The sequence below is a fragment of the Rhinichthys klamathensis genome, unplaced genomic scaffold (assembly GCF_029890125.1).
Source record: "Rhinichthys klamathensis goyatoka isolate OS25496 unplaced genomic scaffold, OSU_Roscu_1.1 h1tg000109l_1, whole genome shotgun sequence".
Lineage (NCBI taxonomy): Eukaryota > Metazoa > Chordata > Actinopteri > Cypriniformes > Leuciscidae > Rhinichthys > Rhinichthys klamathensis.
Window position 1 is genome coordinate 534,870 of NW_026606647.1, and position 16,459 is coordinate 551,328.

The 16,459-nt window shown below is 36.5% G+C and overlaps 1 protein-coding gene across 4 annotated transcripts in view; it reads left to right on the forward strand.

Annotated features, from left to right (window-relative positions):
• The window catches only part of frmd4ba (FERM domain containing 4Ba), a 59,866-nt gene that overhangs the window by 27,934 nt on the left and 15,473 nt on the right, over positions 1 to 16,459 (forward strand). For all 4 annotated transcript variants that reach the window (XM_056253714.1, XM_056253711.1, XM_056253712.1 and 1 more), the window contains exons 8-11: positions 6,497 to 6,580; positions 7,491 to 7,556; positions 8,014 to 8,071; positions 10,554 to 10,640. In XM_056253714.1, coding sequence (XP_056109689.1) covers positions 6,497 to 6,580; positions 7,491 to 7,556; positions 8,014 to 8,071; positions 10,554 to 10,640 — 295 coding nt within the window. The remainder of the gene's footprint in view (positions 1 to 6,496; positions 6,581 to 7,490; positions 7,557 to 8,013; positions 8,072 to 10,553; positions 10,641 to 16,459) is intronic.

Consider the following 16,459-nt stretch of genomic DNA (forward strand, 5'->3'; position numbering starts at 1 on the left):
TAAAATGACCTTGGAACCAGGTGGTTAACAGAAAATGCAATATTTGAAAGTTGAGGTTGATGAGATGAGGTTAAGGATCATTTGTGGGGTCGAAATTTTCGGCGCATGTACGAGTGTGTCTGAAGTTTACACATACTTTTAGCCTCACTGTACTCACTACTTTATTTTGTATTTATATTTACTGATATGCCTTGTATTTTTTGGGATCAAAACATTAGTATTAAGGTTATGCTTGAAATTGGTATTACTGTCACCATAGTTTAAGCTTCCTCTTCTTACAGTTTAGCATTATAAAATTTGATAGAGGCCATTAATCAACAGCAAGTAACAGGCGTAGGGGGTTACAAAGCTAAACTCTTCAGATATTTAACTTTTAATACTGCTGTTAATTACATAACATTCTAAACTCAATTAAAAGTCAGTTCCTTTCCAGACCAAACATGAAATGAAAAAAAAATTGCCACATTCAGTTTTTGCACTGGTGTTCAAATTATAATTTGGTAGATGATAAATTCCATCATACCTTACAAAATAACTGCAAAAAAAAAGGAATGTTCTATTTTTATTTGTATTGCTAAAATTAGTGTCCATCCAACTTGGGGGTGGAATTGTTTTTGTAAGTTAGTTAGATCCATCTAAAAGTAAGCATTTTTGAGTTAATGTTCAGGTTGTGTGCCTCAATGCTGTGAATTCAGCCCTAGTTGATCATTTCCAAAGGAAACATTTAATGAGTGAGTAGAACTGGCAGTCAATATATGTCAGGGCTCCAGACTAACTTTTCCACTGGTTGCACTGGTGCTACCAACTTTCTCAGTTGGTCGCACCAGCATATGATTTGGTCGCACCTTTTTTTCTTTTTTTTGCTACATGCCATGGGATTAATCAATGCATGCTGATGAATAGTGGTTTTAATGGACCAAGGCTAGCAAAGGCTTTCTGGGTTGCAGCAGAAATACCTGTAATATATGAATTATCATTGCCAAATTTCAGGATTTTCATGGATTTTGGACAGTAATTTTAATCTGTAATTTTAAGCATTTTACATTTGAATTATTATATACAATCTATCTATTTACATTTGAATCATTATCTATCTATCTATCTATCTATCTATCTATCTATCTATCTATCTATCTATCTATCTATCTATCTATCTATCTATCTATTTGTCTATCTGTCTATTATCATCTTTCTATCTTTTAAAAATCATTAAACATTCAAATGCATTACATTTTAAAAGATTAGAGTAGCCTATTATAATAAACTGATACAGATTTTTCGTTATCAAAGTTTATAGTTGTAACAAAAAGCAGAAATCTCACACTCCTTACCTTCTGCATTTTATAATAATTTCCTTTTCCTCTGTCGAGCGATCATGAGAGTAATCGCTCGACAGAGGAAAATATAACCGCTGAAAAGACATAGGAGGAAGGGGCTCTGTGTTTCGTGAGACCATTTTTATCATTTTTGTATGCCTTAATTCGTGAATTCGTAATTGGCGCGTTTCACCATCAGTGTGCAATGCGCGTGACGTCTACGTTCGTCAATAAATAAACTGCACGTGTCTTGCGGAAGAACATTGTAGACGGAACTTCTCTCCGTTAATGTCTATGGCGAGTCACGCAGGCACTGGGCTACTCCGCAGCCGAGACGACCCCGTGATAAAATACTCCGAATATAAACACTTATTATAGGCGTACCGTAGTGATTCAGAATAAGTCAAAAACACGGTTTGGAAAAGGAAATCATGATGTAGCCTACTCGTTCATTTTGAACATAAGTTACGGACTGCAGCAGCTGATACAACGGCGTTCTGTTGCTCAAGCGTCCACTCGCACAAATGCGACCACATAACATTTTAACTCGCACATTCTCAAAAAATGGTCGCATATGCGACCAATTTGGTCGCAGTCTGGAACCCTGTATGTGATGTATATGTCCATGGCTTAGATATTTCTGGACTCAAACCTTAAAAAAGGACCCTTGACAGTTGCATTTCATGTACGACAGCATAATTCAATTCAGAGCTTTTTGTTGTTTATAAATGTTGGCCACTTTCTAAGCACATTTTTACAGTCATCATGCCAGTTGGCATATTACCTAGTTCTCCGTTCATAAATTTTCAGGAGGTTTACTCCAAGTGATTAGTTGTTGTGAGTAATGGAATTCTTCATCCTCTCTGTTAACATGTGCTTGAGGCAGTGAATGGGATGCATTGGGATAAAGCAATCTGTTAACGAAACCCTAACAAATGAAAAGGATGAATTGGTCTGCAAGGTTTGAACGTGTCGTGTTGACTACTTTTTCTCGGTAGCCTTGCAGTTCATTGTTGGGAAACAGAGCTTGTCCACTGTTGAGCAGAGTGAGAGAACAGAGGTGTGCAAACAGCCCCTTTTACTCTGAAAATGTTTACCTTACAACAACGACTGCTTTTGTTTAGCAGTGGGTAACTTGTTAAATGCCTTGTGAAATGGCTTGCAAGCTTTGTTTTCATTCTGTGTCGACGTGCTTATGTCGAAATGGACAGGAAGGGACATATTGAAAGGGCTTGTCGGGAAAATGGGAGGTCAGATTACACAGGTGGCATATTATATTTTTTTAATATCATTTTATTCAGCAAGATTACTTACAAAGGATTTCTATTTCAAATAAGTTCTGTTCTTTTGTACTTTCTATTCATCAAAGAATCCTGAAGAAAGTATCATGGTTTCCACAAAAATATTAAGCATTAACTTTTTCCAACATTGATCATAAGAAATGTTTCTTGAGCATAGAAGGATCATGTGACACTAAAGACTGGAGTAATGGCTGCTGAAAATGCAGCTTTGCATCACAGGAATAAATTACATTTTTAAATATATTCAATAGAAAGTGGTTATTTTACATTGTAATAATATTTCACAATATTCCTGTTTTACTGTATTTTTTATCAAATAAATGCAGCCTTGCTGAGTATAATATACTTTTTTCAAAAACCTCAATTTTACAGACCCCAAACATTTTAAAATGGTAGTCTATTCCCAATTTTGAGTTTTTGGTTAAAGATATAGCCTAGGTGGGTCATGTTAGTACATTTTTATGTCTGATATACCCTTCACTATTTATTTGCTGGCACATAATTAAGCAGTTCTGGTAGCAGTGTATCATTACTGATAGCATCCTCTTATAGTATAAGTGGGCTTAACATCAGCAAACCCTTTAGACTTTCTCTTCCCTTAATTTCTGTTATTTCATGTGGATGAAGCTCCCAGATCTCATAAAGCCAGAGCAGTTGCATTGGGAGGCCCGGGGCTTTAAGTTTATGTAGGAAGCTAGAAGACCCCCACGTCTCTCTTCATATAAACCTACCACTCCTCCTCTGTTAAGACTGCATAGATGTTAGTGGAAAGGGAGTGGAGACATCTCCCGTTGGCAGACATAGGGCGTCATGCAGGATGCTGATGTCATCTGTCTGCAGTTTATGTCAGGGGCAACAACTCAGGGGTTCTTCCTATACAATCACCTCCTAATATTTCCTAGTTCTTTAGAGAGAATATGGAAAGTTTAAGAAGTGGTGTCACTTTTAAAATAAATATTAATCACTTTTATATTTTTAAATACTGTTATGAAAATGCTTGATCCTGTTGAACCTGAATTCTAAGCAGAAATCACATGCGTTTCAAAGACGTTGACATCAAGACCTGTAGAGTGCAATAGTCGGGTGCTGGAAGTAAAAATTCCATTCATTTTCTCCTTAAGGGAATTAGTTTTTAACGATAACTTTTATGAGCCTTAAAAAATAGATCTACTCAGAAGTTGTTAATCAATGTTACATGCTTTTATTGAAGCCATATATATTAAAAATACATTTAAAATATAATGTTTCTCTAGATATAATCAACAAATTTAAATATTTATATATTTCTCTATAGTTTTTAATTTGATTGCCATTAGCAATGCTTCAGTAGTGAGGGAAAGTAGTTCTTCCCCTCACTAAAGCCCAAAGTATACTTCGACTGTCTGTGCAATGTCCGCGTGACGAAACCAAACCTTAAAGCAGTCACGTAGGCCTACACGTTTTTCTACCTTTGTCTTTTTGTCAAATTTTCTGATATTTTGAGCTTCGAGTAAAGGTTTGTAATGTTGTGATTCACCTCTGAGCTGGTTTGCTTCAATCATGGCTTTAAAAAGAAAACTTTCAAAAATCCCTATAGGAAAAACAAATGGAAAAAATACTTCCGGAACCAAAGCCACTGATTAAGTGGGCGGGCACTAATGCACTCTGTGTATTCTTGAAAAAGCTGACACATGGCTCTAACTCCTCCATGCGTTGCTTGTGCTGGGTTAAGCATGTGCCCGCCCTTCCTTGCCAACTCTTTGATAGTACAGACAGCATAATGAATTCCAGATTGCTGACAAGGCATTGCAGTCTCAGGGAACCAGCTTACTGTATTTTACCACATCATCAACCCAGCCTGCTAGATTTATACCTTCAAACTTATCATAAATCGCTGAACTGCAGAACCAACTGGCTTGGAAAGGGAAGAGCGCCAGGGAATATAGTGGTGCTTAGCCGAGCAAGGTATTAATGGGCTGATAAGCGGGGCTAGAGAGGTTTTATGTTATCAATTCTGTAACCTGTTTCCTTTTGTCTTCAATTAATTTTCAAAGTATTCTGACTCAGATGTTGTGGTTTTAAAGTGTTCTGCACATTTAGATCAGTTTTTGCCCCTTTGTTTTCTGGTAATTGCTTCCTGTAAAAACAATATCGCCCACTTCACCCTCAACTTGGTTTTGGAAAAGATCAGTTCAAAGCTTGCTTGAGCAGATCAGATATCTGGAAACGTATGACAATGAGGGTTTTCTATAACACTGCTGTCGTGTTTTATGAATTCGGGTGTTGTGTGTCTTTCCTTCCATCACAATGGTTACACTTTTTGAGTTGCTTTTGTTGTACGGTAGTTAAATATTAAGGCTTCTAAGCCCTTAAAGGGATAGTTATTGCAAAGATTAATTGCAATAACTATCCCTTATTGAAGTACATTCCCCCCCCCCCCCCCCCCCCCCATGCCACTTCAAACCTGTATGACTGACTTTCTTCGATTCAGCACTAGATGCCGTTTGTCCATGCAATTACATGCTCTTTGTTTCAGAGAAGAAAAAAGTAAGTCATACGGCTTTGGAACAACATGAGCATGAAGTATACGACAGAACTATTACTTTAAACATGCTTTGTAATTGAAATGCTATAACTGTATATTCAGGTAACAGACTTTGATATAGTATACTCTCTCCACTGAGATAAGATGCTATTAGCTCAAGTACTGCATCATCACTATCACTAACTTCAGCTTACATGGGAAATCTGTTTTACATTTACATCTAATCTTTAAAAATCTGCTCTGAGTGACTATAAAAAAATCACTCAAGATGATTTGTAATTTAAACATTAATTGGTTTAAAGTGTAAGAGTTGTGAGCTGTTTGCAATAGGAAGCCCATCTATCTGGAAAGGAATTCCAGCATGAGGATGAAAGATAAAAATGGTATGCTCCTCAAACATCAAGAAGCTCTAAAAGAAAAATATGCTAATCTGTCATCAAGCAAGCATTATCTCTTAAATCATGCCTTGTTTTGACATTTACAGAATCTATACATTTATATTCTTTCTGGTTTGCCAATGTCAAGTTTCAATAAAATCTAATGAAATGAAAACCTATTGAAATATATGAAAAAAATTAGGTTGTACATTGCAAAAGGTGTTGCAGTAATGGGACATCAGTCAAAAGTATATAAAAATGTGTAATATTTCAATGTTTCAAGTAACTGCACTCGACTGTTAATAATCAATTTTTAAAATAAGAAAATGTATTAGCTTTCCTGTTGGTATTGACTGTTTCAGACTGTTAGTAATGATTTTTTAAGGGTGTGTTTTGGAAAATATGTTCAAAAAAAATTTGTCAGTAATTTTTTTTAAATTAATTTTAACAAACACTTCATACATTGCTTTTAATGCCTAAAAAGGAAATTTACGGAAGCGTATTGGATTCACTTGAAGAAAAAATCTACTCTGTTTTTCTGAATTAATGAGTTAATTATTTCAGAATTACGAGAGAATTTTTCATGGAAACATTTTTTTGCTCTGTTTTTCTGAATTAATGACTTGATTATCTCAAAAACTCAGAAATTCAGAAAAACAGAGCAAAAACTTTTTTTCCATGAAAAATTATCTCGTAATTCTGAGATAATTAACTCATTAGTTCAGAAAAACAGAGTAGATTTTTTTCTTCAAGTGAATGCAATACGCTTCCGTAGAAATTTGATGCAAGTCTTTTAAAAAAAAAAACCCTCTTGTTTGAAATCTATGCAACCAAATACTGTACTGTACTATACGGTCTTGATACTGTAGTCATACGGTACAACCATGTTTTGTGTTTTATACACTAGCATATATTTAGCTAGGAAGTATCTCATTTTTAACACAGTTAGTGATGTTTTTGTTTGTTTCAATCTTTTAGTGATGAAAGCACAAGATCAGACTTAAAAAAGCTTCCAGCTTTCCCCACTGCGGTTTTAAAGGAGCACCCATCATTAGCATTCTGGTAAGACTGCATATTTGTTTCTGTAATAAAGGCAGGTAACTTCTGTAATATGCCATTTTTCAGAGTGAAACGCAATATTCGGAAGGAAATTATGTAGGCGAGACTTGATTGTATCCATCATGATCATATTTTTCAGAACATTATTCAGTGTCTAAAACCAACATATTCCATAAGTGTGAATAAATGTGTTATGAGTCTTGAAACTCAAAAACTTTAGTGTAGCCAGGTTGTAGTGTGCAAGCTGTAGCCTGTTTATTTCAAACAAACCTTGCTAATTAACTTGCTTGTTAATGATGCCTGCCCTCTGGCTACTGTAACCCTAGACGTCTAGATGTTGAAGTCTACCACCTTAAAAGGATTGATGTGGCAGCTTTAATCAATGGGTATTGAGTGTAAGAGTGGAGCAGTAAGACAGTAAACCAGTTAACTGACCGCAATTATTGAAGTGTGTGAGTGGGAATGAGTATGTTAGGAAACAGCTGTGCGTTAGTGCAAGTGTTTAAGAGGCAGCTGTGTGAGTAAGTGCATAAGCAGCTGTGTTAGTTTATATATAAAAATTGTCTATATATTGTATTAGTGTACAAGTTTACTGTAATGTTCATCTGTCATATTAATTTCGTTTTTGCTGTTTCATATTAATAGTGGACATGAATACTTACAGTGTGTGTATGTGTTTGAGGAACTGAACCGGTTATTAGGATAATTTGCCATAAACAGTGTGTGAGTGTGATTCACAGGACAGACAGCCAGATGGCATTTCACACATGGGTGCACCTGGTGTAATATCTGACTAGTTAATAGTCTGACTAGCCTCGTCATTTAAATGGCACATTCACATATTGGTCTTATGCTCAATTATTATTTGGTTGCAATTGTGCGGATGGTAACGTTTCTCTCTTTTGCCCTCTAGTGAAGATAAAGTAATCGAGCATTATAAGAAGCTAAAAGGACTCAGTCGTGGACAGGCTATCGTACGGTAAGTACAATAATAATTTATGAATTGCCTGAAATAAAGGCCCTCAATGAACGTACAGTAGATACAGGAACTGTGAGACTGAGCTTGTTGCCCAACCTCTGATAACTACTGCACAGTTGTTTGTGGAAGAGCGAAACTGCGTAATTAATTAGACCACATTACTGAAAGTGACCGCTTTCAACCGGCCTAATCACACTGTCCCACTTTATTTTTAGCTCATTGGGATGAGACAAGGTCATTTCTGTCAGCTTGATTTGTGCTCCGCCATTGATATATTGACATTTCCCCTCACTGTGAAAGCACTAGGAGTTTGTAGGACTACTGTCAGTGATGCATTATAGATGATTAACTAGGGTTAAAATGTTGTTCATCCTTGTTGTTTTTGTCTGAAACACTATCTTATTAACTTTCTGTGCTATACTGTTATTTACTGGACTGTTGTAACTTCAATCAACAGGTATATGACCTTAGTTGAGTCCTTGCCTGCATATGGAGTTCATTACTACAAAGTGAAGGTATGTGATTTGATTTATCATGTGGTATTTTAGGACATAAACCTAGACATTATAAGTACTGAAGCTGACATAATTATTATGTCCTTTACTTGATTTATGATTGGTTAAATAATTATCCACTGTGTGGTTTGATTTATAATAGGCTAGTTGCACGTGGCCGCCATTTTGGATTTTTGATCAGCGAGTGTGCGGTTGGACACTTCCGGTTTCGCTTTACGCCCGGTGCAGGGAGCCGGAGAAAGCCGAAAATGATCTCTTATAGTTGTTTATAGAATCAATTATATCATTTAAAATACTACTAAGATATATATTACTATCACATGAGCAAATGGCAATTGCACGGATGCAAAGTCAGAATAATGAATGAAATACAACTGTTCATGCACGAACAGAAGATTGTCTTGGTCTCATGCTGCATACGCAATGAGAATTATGCCTTCTGTTAACATTGAGTTACAACTACGATTATATTTGATTATATCAGCAGACCTGATTTTGCGGGACACAGAGAGAACTTGCTATTATTATACTAGGTGAATAAATATAGATTTTATATTAGATGTCTTTTTGCAGTGATATGCTTTAAATTGCTAATGTTAATGACGGCGCTGACCGGCGCTGTGAACCTCACTAATAATATAAAACTCATTTTAACAGCACAGGTCTATTCAATCTAAATAATTAAGTGAAAATAATAATCAAATCGCTAAAAAACACATTTCCAAATAAGCACATACATTCCATTAGGAAAGACTAGAGAGATTAAATGCGTTCTTACCGGATTCAGTGCATCTTGAATTTATATTTTTTTGTCTGATGGCAGCTTCGAGTAGGGGCTTCTCATTCATTATGTGTCTAGACACATCTCCTTTTTTAGGGTCACCTGTAACTGGTTTTTACCATGTTTTTTTCTCCCATTCCTTATACGAACAAGACGCTTTTTCTTCTCGGGAGGCCAGATCCATTTTTCTGTTGCAGTTTTTTTTGTCTGTGTGTGTGGGGGTTTCTCGGTGTTTGTTTTCCCTCTCTGACTAGAACCAATAATTACGGCTGCGCTGCGCATGTTCAGTGTTTTATTATTAACATTTTTTATTGTAGAATTGTCATTTAAAGGACGATGAAATAAAATGATGCAGACGAAATTAAAATGCGGGACACTGCTTATGACTTGCGGGACGTGGGACAAAGCTTCAAATTTCGGGACTGGTCACCAACGGGGAATGCATGAAAAGCTGACTTCTTTGTTTTAACGTGTTTCATAACGAGACATACCAGTGAAGTGCTGAGGCTGTCACCTCTGAAAGGCAAGTCGCCTCCCTTGAATTTTAAAAACAGTCATGTGCATCAAAAGCATCTGTCATCAGAGGGTGACAAAAACACCCGGGTCGTCGGCATTACTTTATTTGGTAACATTATTATTGCTCTAACTGTTTGTATTTTAGTATGTCATTTAAATGCATATAATCTTCAGCGTATTTCACCTGTGCGTTTCTATGCGTTCTATTACTGCATTTATTTTGTGCAAGTGAGATGAGTAAAGATCATCTTAAATCATAAATATTTCATAAATCATTATCTGTTTTTTTTATAAGCAGCACATACAGTATTTGCTGTAAAATATACACAAACTTATAGCTAGGCCTATATTAAATTGTTTGTGTTAACTAACGTTACAGTTAAAAATGTAAATTACTCGCAATTATTACGATTTTTTTTCGCCGTCGTTTTTATCTATAAAGATAATTGATGCAAAGAAAGCATGTAAGGAAAATATATGTTGATAATATTGATCGAGCAACTGATGTAAGTAAGTGAAAATATATGTTGATAATATTGATCGAGCAACTGCAAGTAAGTGAAAATATATGAAAATAGAAATGAGAAAATAGTAGGCCTATTTATGGAGATAAATAAGACAGGGCAAACGTGTGAATGTTCAGGCGGTATTGTATGCAAACAAATATAATCGTAGTTGTAACTCAATGTTAACAGAAGGCATAATTCTCATTGCGTATGCAGCATGAGACCAAGACAATCTTCTGTTCGTGCATGAACAGTTGTATTTCATTCATTAATCTGACTTTGCATCCGTGCATTTAATTGCCATTTGCTCATGTGATAGTAATATATATCTTAGTAGTATTTTAAATGATATAATTTATTCTATAAACAACTATAAGAGATCATTTTCGGCTTTCTCCGGCTCCCTGCACCGGGCGTAAAGCGACACCGGAAGTGTCCAACCGCACACTCGCTGATCAAAAATCCAAAATGGCGGCCACGTGCAACTAGTCTATTGTGCTTAGTTCATTAGAAATGTCTCTGGAGATCAAACAGTGCTGTTTAAATCACTGCTACTGTATGTGAATGGCTGTGTTGGTTGGACCCATTTGATCTTTTTATTTCTCTACCATGCCAGACAAAAGCAAATAGTAATTACCTTTCCTTTAAAAAAAAAAAAAAAAAAAAAATTCTTTTACAGGACAAACAGGGCATACCGTGGTGGTTGGGGATTAGCTACAAAGGCATTGGCCAGTACGACCTGCAAGACAAGCTCAAGCCACGAAAGGTTTGCTGTTTTGTTTGTTTGTTTTTGTTTTTGTGCTAAGAGCAGTGCACAGTGGAGTAAGAGTAAGAAAGAGTACAGTGGTAATGAAGAAAATTCAATGGTTCTTTCTAGGTTCAAACTCATAATTTAGGGGTGTATTTATCTGAAATGCTTAAAGGGGACCTATTAGGGGTGGCACGGTTCAAAAAACCCACGGTTCGGTTTGTATCACGGTTTTAGGGTCACGGTTTTCGGTTCTCTACGGTTCTTGTTGTTATTTTTTTTTTTATCTTTAACACTCCAGAAATGTACTTCAGCATATGATATATAGCTTAATTATCCACAATTTAGGATACAGTATTAAAAAAAAAAATTATATCATGCACAAACTGAATTTGACTTGACTTTAAGCACATTATTGGGACCATCTCCGAGGAAAGCTAGGTGAGATTTTGATACAGCAAGAGAGAAGATATTGATGACATGCTTTTCGTTTATTTGGCAAAAAAAAGGAGAATGTGTATCACTATCTCTACAGGAACTTATGTGCATTTTTAGCACACAAAGATTGAAATTAACCTGCCTTTATCAAACTGCCAACTTAAGTGTAGAGAGGAACTCTTAAAACTCTGTCTTTTAAATAAGTCAAAATACATTAAACATAATTTACTATAATTAGGCTATAGCAATAGCAAAGGCCATAATCATAAAGTGAAACATAAGTTCAACCTCAACACAGTATAAACAATAAAACAATAAAAACAGTATAAACAATGCTTCTATTCCCTGAGAGTGAGGATACATTTTTTTTAATCCAAAATATGTTCCCACACACCGGACTTATACGACGCTGGCCCATCCTCGTTAGCCTTCCTTATCTCTCCCACTTGCCATTTCTACACGTGACGTGACCTGCAGCACTCCATACTCCACCTTTACTGGCTTGTTCGACTTGAACCGGCGCTGCACAGGGCGATCGGTTTATGACATCAAAGTACCGCGAGAGTGATTGAAAAGCATAAGGAGCCGTCGCTCTCGCGGTACTTTGATGTTATTCACTGATCGCTCTGTGCAGCGCCGGTTCAAGTCGAACAAGCCTCATATGTATGTCCACACGTCTTATTTCGCGCGAAAAGGAAACACACGTCTGAGGTCACATACGGGCACGAGGGTACATTGCGAATGCGCATGCGTCAAACCGTGAGACGCACACACGCTCCGAACCGAGACAAGCGAACCGAACGGTTCGGGTGTTTTTTCATGTACTGTGCCACCCCTAGGACCTATTATGCTAAATTAATTTTTATAAGGTGTTTGAACACAGATGTGTGTAAACAACAAGAATATAATTATAAAAATCCACCCAATACCTTTTTTATAATCTCCATAAAGTAGTAGTAAAATCTTTATTTGTCCCTTTACAGGGCAATTTAAGTAGCTTCAACCTCACAAACATACAAATTTTTATAAAACAGAAAAACATCACAAAAACATCACAAACCCCGGGCATTTATAATAATTCTTCATATAGCTACTAATTAAAATTCACGGTACCTTTACCTAAATGATTAACAATCTCTCCAAATTGGTTTTAGATTTCCCCGTTGTTATGTAAGAGTAGGGAAACTCCTCCCATGACTGGTGACGATCTGCCCTATTAGCATAGATCCGCCCTGAGTGAGCCGCAGCAGTCCACCATTTCTGTTTACTCGCTGTAGCAGCTGGGGATATACAATGTCTGTGCCAAAAAACATTACGTTCTGTTGTTTGATGATGTACATAAGAGTCTCCATAAGGAGCTTTTGCAGTTTTTGGCGAGTTTTGGAGAAACTAATTTCGTTCCTACTTCAGAGTAGGGTCTAAATCAGCACTATAGGAACTATCCGTGATGTTAGTATACGCTGATTGGCTGAACGCACGCGAAACACCAGCACCCGCCATTTTTAAAAATGCTGTGTAAACACACAGATTATAGCCTATATATTTACTCCAGAAACTAACTCTACGAACATGGAAAACAGTGACAGATGGGCCTCTTAACCTTTACTCTGAGGAGAAAATCCAACGCAACTTAACACTGCTGACAGTTTCTGACTTCTTCAATGTGTGAGATTGTCCTGTTTTGTTGCCATGGAGCTCTTGAAGCTCAGCCTTGTTCTTGAAAGGGGGCCGGGAGCAGCAGCTCATTTGCATTTAAAGGGATACAAACCAGAACGGCGCATTTTTGCTCACCCCCAAGAAGTGGCAATTTTAACATGCTAACATTTTTTATCTGTGGGGTATTTTGAGCTAAAACTTGACATACACACTCCGGGGACATCAGAGACTTATTTACATATCTTAAAAATGGGCATAATAGGTCACCTTGAATGCTTACACCACCAAGGCCAGATTTACCTCTTATTGTGACATAGGCAAAATAAAAATAATTGCCCCCCTCCCTCCTCCTCCCTGTATATTCCTTCAGAATATTTCTAAAGGGTCATGTGACACTGAAGTAATGACTGTTGAATTCAGCTTTGCCATTACAGGAATACGGTAGTTTATATATTAAAACGGTTGTTTTAAATAGTATATTTCACAATATTACTGTTTTACTGAATATCTGATCAAATAAATGGAGCCTTAGTGAGCATTTTGAGACTTCTTTCAAAAAACATTTAAAAAAATCTCACTGACCCCAAACCTTAAAACGGTAGTGTACAATTCTGCCTGTGGACATCTACTCTAGTTTGCTTGCTACCAAGTGCCTAAAAAATGCTAAATAACTTCCAGATTTCAATGCCATTAAGCTGGCAAATCTAGTGCTTAGTTCATCCTTAGAAGCGGTAATGGTATTAACCCAGTACCTTGTTAACCCAACTTTTTTTCCAAGTGGATTGGTGCGCCCCAAATCCCAGAGGTTGTGCCAAGTCAGCCAATCCGATTTCTGTGTGCAATATGTTTTTCCCAAAAATGTCCTATTGAGATATCTCTTAGCTCTAATTTTGTGTTCATTGGCATTTTTAATGAACATTCTCATTTACCACATTTTTATCACATTTCAAGGATATGAGAGATTAGCAACCATTGCTCTTTTTTTTATGAGGAGGACTTCTATATTTCACCCCAACCTCACTCATTAAAGTGTCTGTTAATTGGCATCCATTACACCAATGCTTTGTAGGATACAGCTGGGTGTGAATGTATATTCAGTCCTATGCCAGAGAGTTAATGGGCATGTCCCACTCTGTAACCCTGCTGCATGGCTGCAATGAACACCAGCCCCTCCCTGTGGAGGGTGTAATTATGGAGCTTCATGGGGAGCAGGAACTGGAGCAATGCCAGCAATGGGATGTCTGAAGGGGGATTGCCTCCATTGACAGAACCCCAATCAGCTCTTCTCCTGGAAAAACTAAGACTGCTACTGGAGGGTTAGAGAGAGAGTAAACATAGAAATCCTTTCTATTTCTCATTTTGTCTTAACAGAAAGATGTGGTGGTACCATGGTACAGTGAATCTATCATATAGTATTACCAGGATACTTTGATATATTTACATATATGCTAAAAAAAATCACATTTTTACAAGGTAAAATTCTGACCAAAAAAAAGGTAACACATTTGGTGTTCCCTCCCTCTCCTTTTTGTGTGTCTTTTCCCACTCGACTGAGCGTTTTAACTGTCTCTTTTTGAAAGTACACTAGGCCCTGTCAGAGTGCAACCCATCATCTGGCTAGTATTGATTGTGCTTCCTGCCAAGAGGGCAGTTTTTGTGTCCGCCCGCCCCCCAATCTTCTTCCAGCACGCCGAGCTCATTATGCAAATCTGACCGCCATTGTGCATTTCACTCAGGCCAGACAATTGATCAAGCAATAAAACACAATTAGCCTAGCAGGGGGCCATAAAGGAGAGCGAGGGGTCTCGCGGCTGTAACTCCTCCACAAGCAAGAGCTATTGGGAGTCTTCAGTATTAAAAGAAGCTCTGAAACTTTTTGTCTGAACTTTCCCGGGCTCTGAACTGATGCCCTATGAAAGACTCTAGTCATTAGTCTGTCCCCAGTTTCATCCCAATTTTAATAGGAACATTTCTGTAGATCTTGACATATTGCTTGGCAGATGTTGGTTAATAATTTTTTTAATTTTGGTTGTTTACTCTGAATGCTCTGCTCTTGTATATTATTTCACTGGGACATCCTCTAATGCAGTATTTTTCAATCTTTTTGATGCCAAAATGTGATGATCCCCTTGCAAGGGATTCCCTTTCTAAAATATAAAAGTAGCAAATGTGATTATTATTATTATAAAGATAACCTGTTGTTTGCTAATTTAAAGCAAATTAATAAAGTATTACCTGAAAAGTAAAAACCTGACAACAACCCAAAACACCCTAGTGTTAAGGTGGCGAGTTTTGCTCAGGCAAGGCAAGCGCCGCTCGCTCATATTTCTTTCTAAACAGTTTACTATTTATTTGTGGTTACCTCCATAGGGATTGTGTGTGTGTGTGAGTGTATCTTGTCTGAGAGAGGAGGATGCAGAATATATTTGAGTCATAATTCAGAGCTGACGATTCCATCTGGATTGTCTGTAAATATGGTGATAACAAATCATAGACACATCAGAGATTTTAAGACAATGTATAGTTTTTGGTTGCAACGTGCCTTGAAAGAAACAGCATTTCATACATGAGTTTATGGTGGATCATGTGTATTGGTGGTGTCTGGTGTGGCTTCTTTGTTATATTTAAAATAATTTGTTCCTTTACTGTCTGAAGAGTTAGTTTTTTTTTTTTTTTTTTTTTTTTTTACACATAAATCTGTGCTCTTGTGTAATGTTTGATGTTTCATGGCCAGGTTCACATAGTCAGGGTTTTTGAGATTGACAACTTTTTTTTTCTTTTTTCTTTTACGTCCAGCTCATGCATAAGAGGTTTTTTTAAATGTATTTACCACTCCAAAAAAGGACTGATAACTGCATTTCACTACTGTGAACACAGCTTATTTTGAAGATCTAGTGATGCATCATGAGGGTGTGTAATATTCACAACATATTTCTGCACTGCATCATCATTATCCCAGTGACATGAAAGAGTTTAAGGTGTGTAGGATTATAGAATAATATTTTCACACATCCAGATGCATGAGCCTGTTTTTAGATGCTTGTAGTGCTGATTTGAATCCACAGTTTTCGATACTGGTGCTAAAAAAATCTCTGGTGCTAATTGGTAACACGTGTTACATTTACATCAAGATCAGTGATACTTTAAAATACATCATCTGTAGGGTTTGGGTCTGCAAGTTAACAAATAAAATAAGCTTTTAAAAATTATTTTCCTTTAAAAAAAATTGTATTTTAGTTTATTTCCATTTTACATGTTCATTTTTTAAATTATTTATTTAATTCATTTTTTATTTTATTTTTTGTAAATTGAACGTAATTTCAAATGTATTTTAGTTGTTAACTTCTGCAGACTTCCTAGATGTGCCTGCCTGTCTTGCTTTATCAGTCACAGACAGTCTGAGGTGTTGAGGATTGTTCCCATTGTCTTTCCATTTGCATGCTCTCATTTTCCTTCAGACTTTATCTAGTTATCTCTTATTTAATTGGCTAAAAGAATTATGCTGAAATGGCTTATCTCACTCAGCATTCTAAATGACTGCTGTTCATGTATTAACAATAGTTTTCTCTTACCCAGTCCTAGTTTTAAATTAGCTGATTTTGCACTTAGTATTTCTGTCACAAAAAATACATTATAATGGTTTATCACATGTTTTTGTAATAAAAAAAAACTATGACTTAAAAAAAATATTTTGGGTCTGGTGTGTGTTTATACTGCTTATTTTAAGTAATCAGTTCCACCTT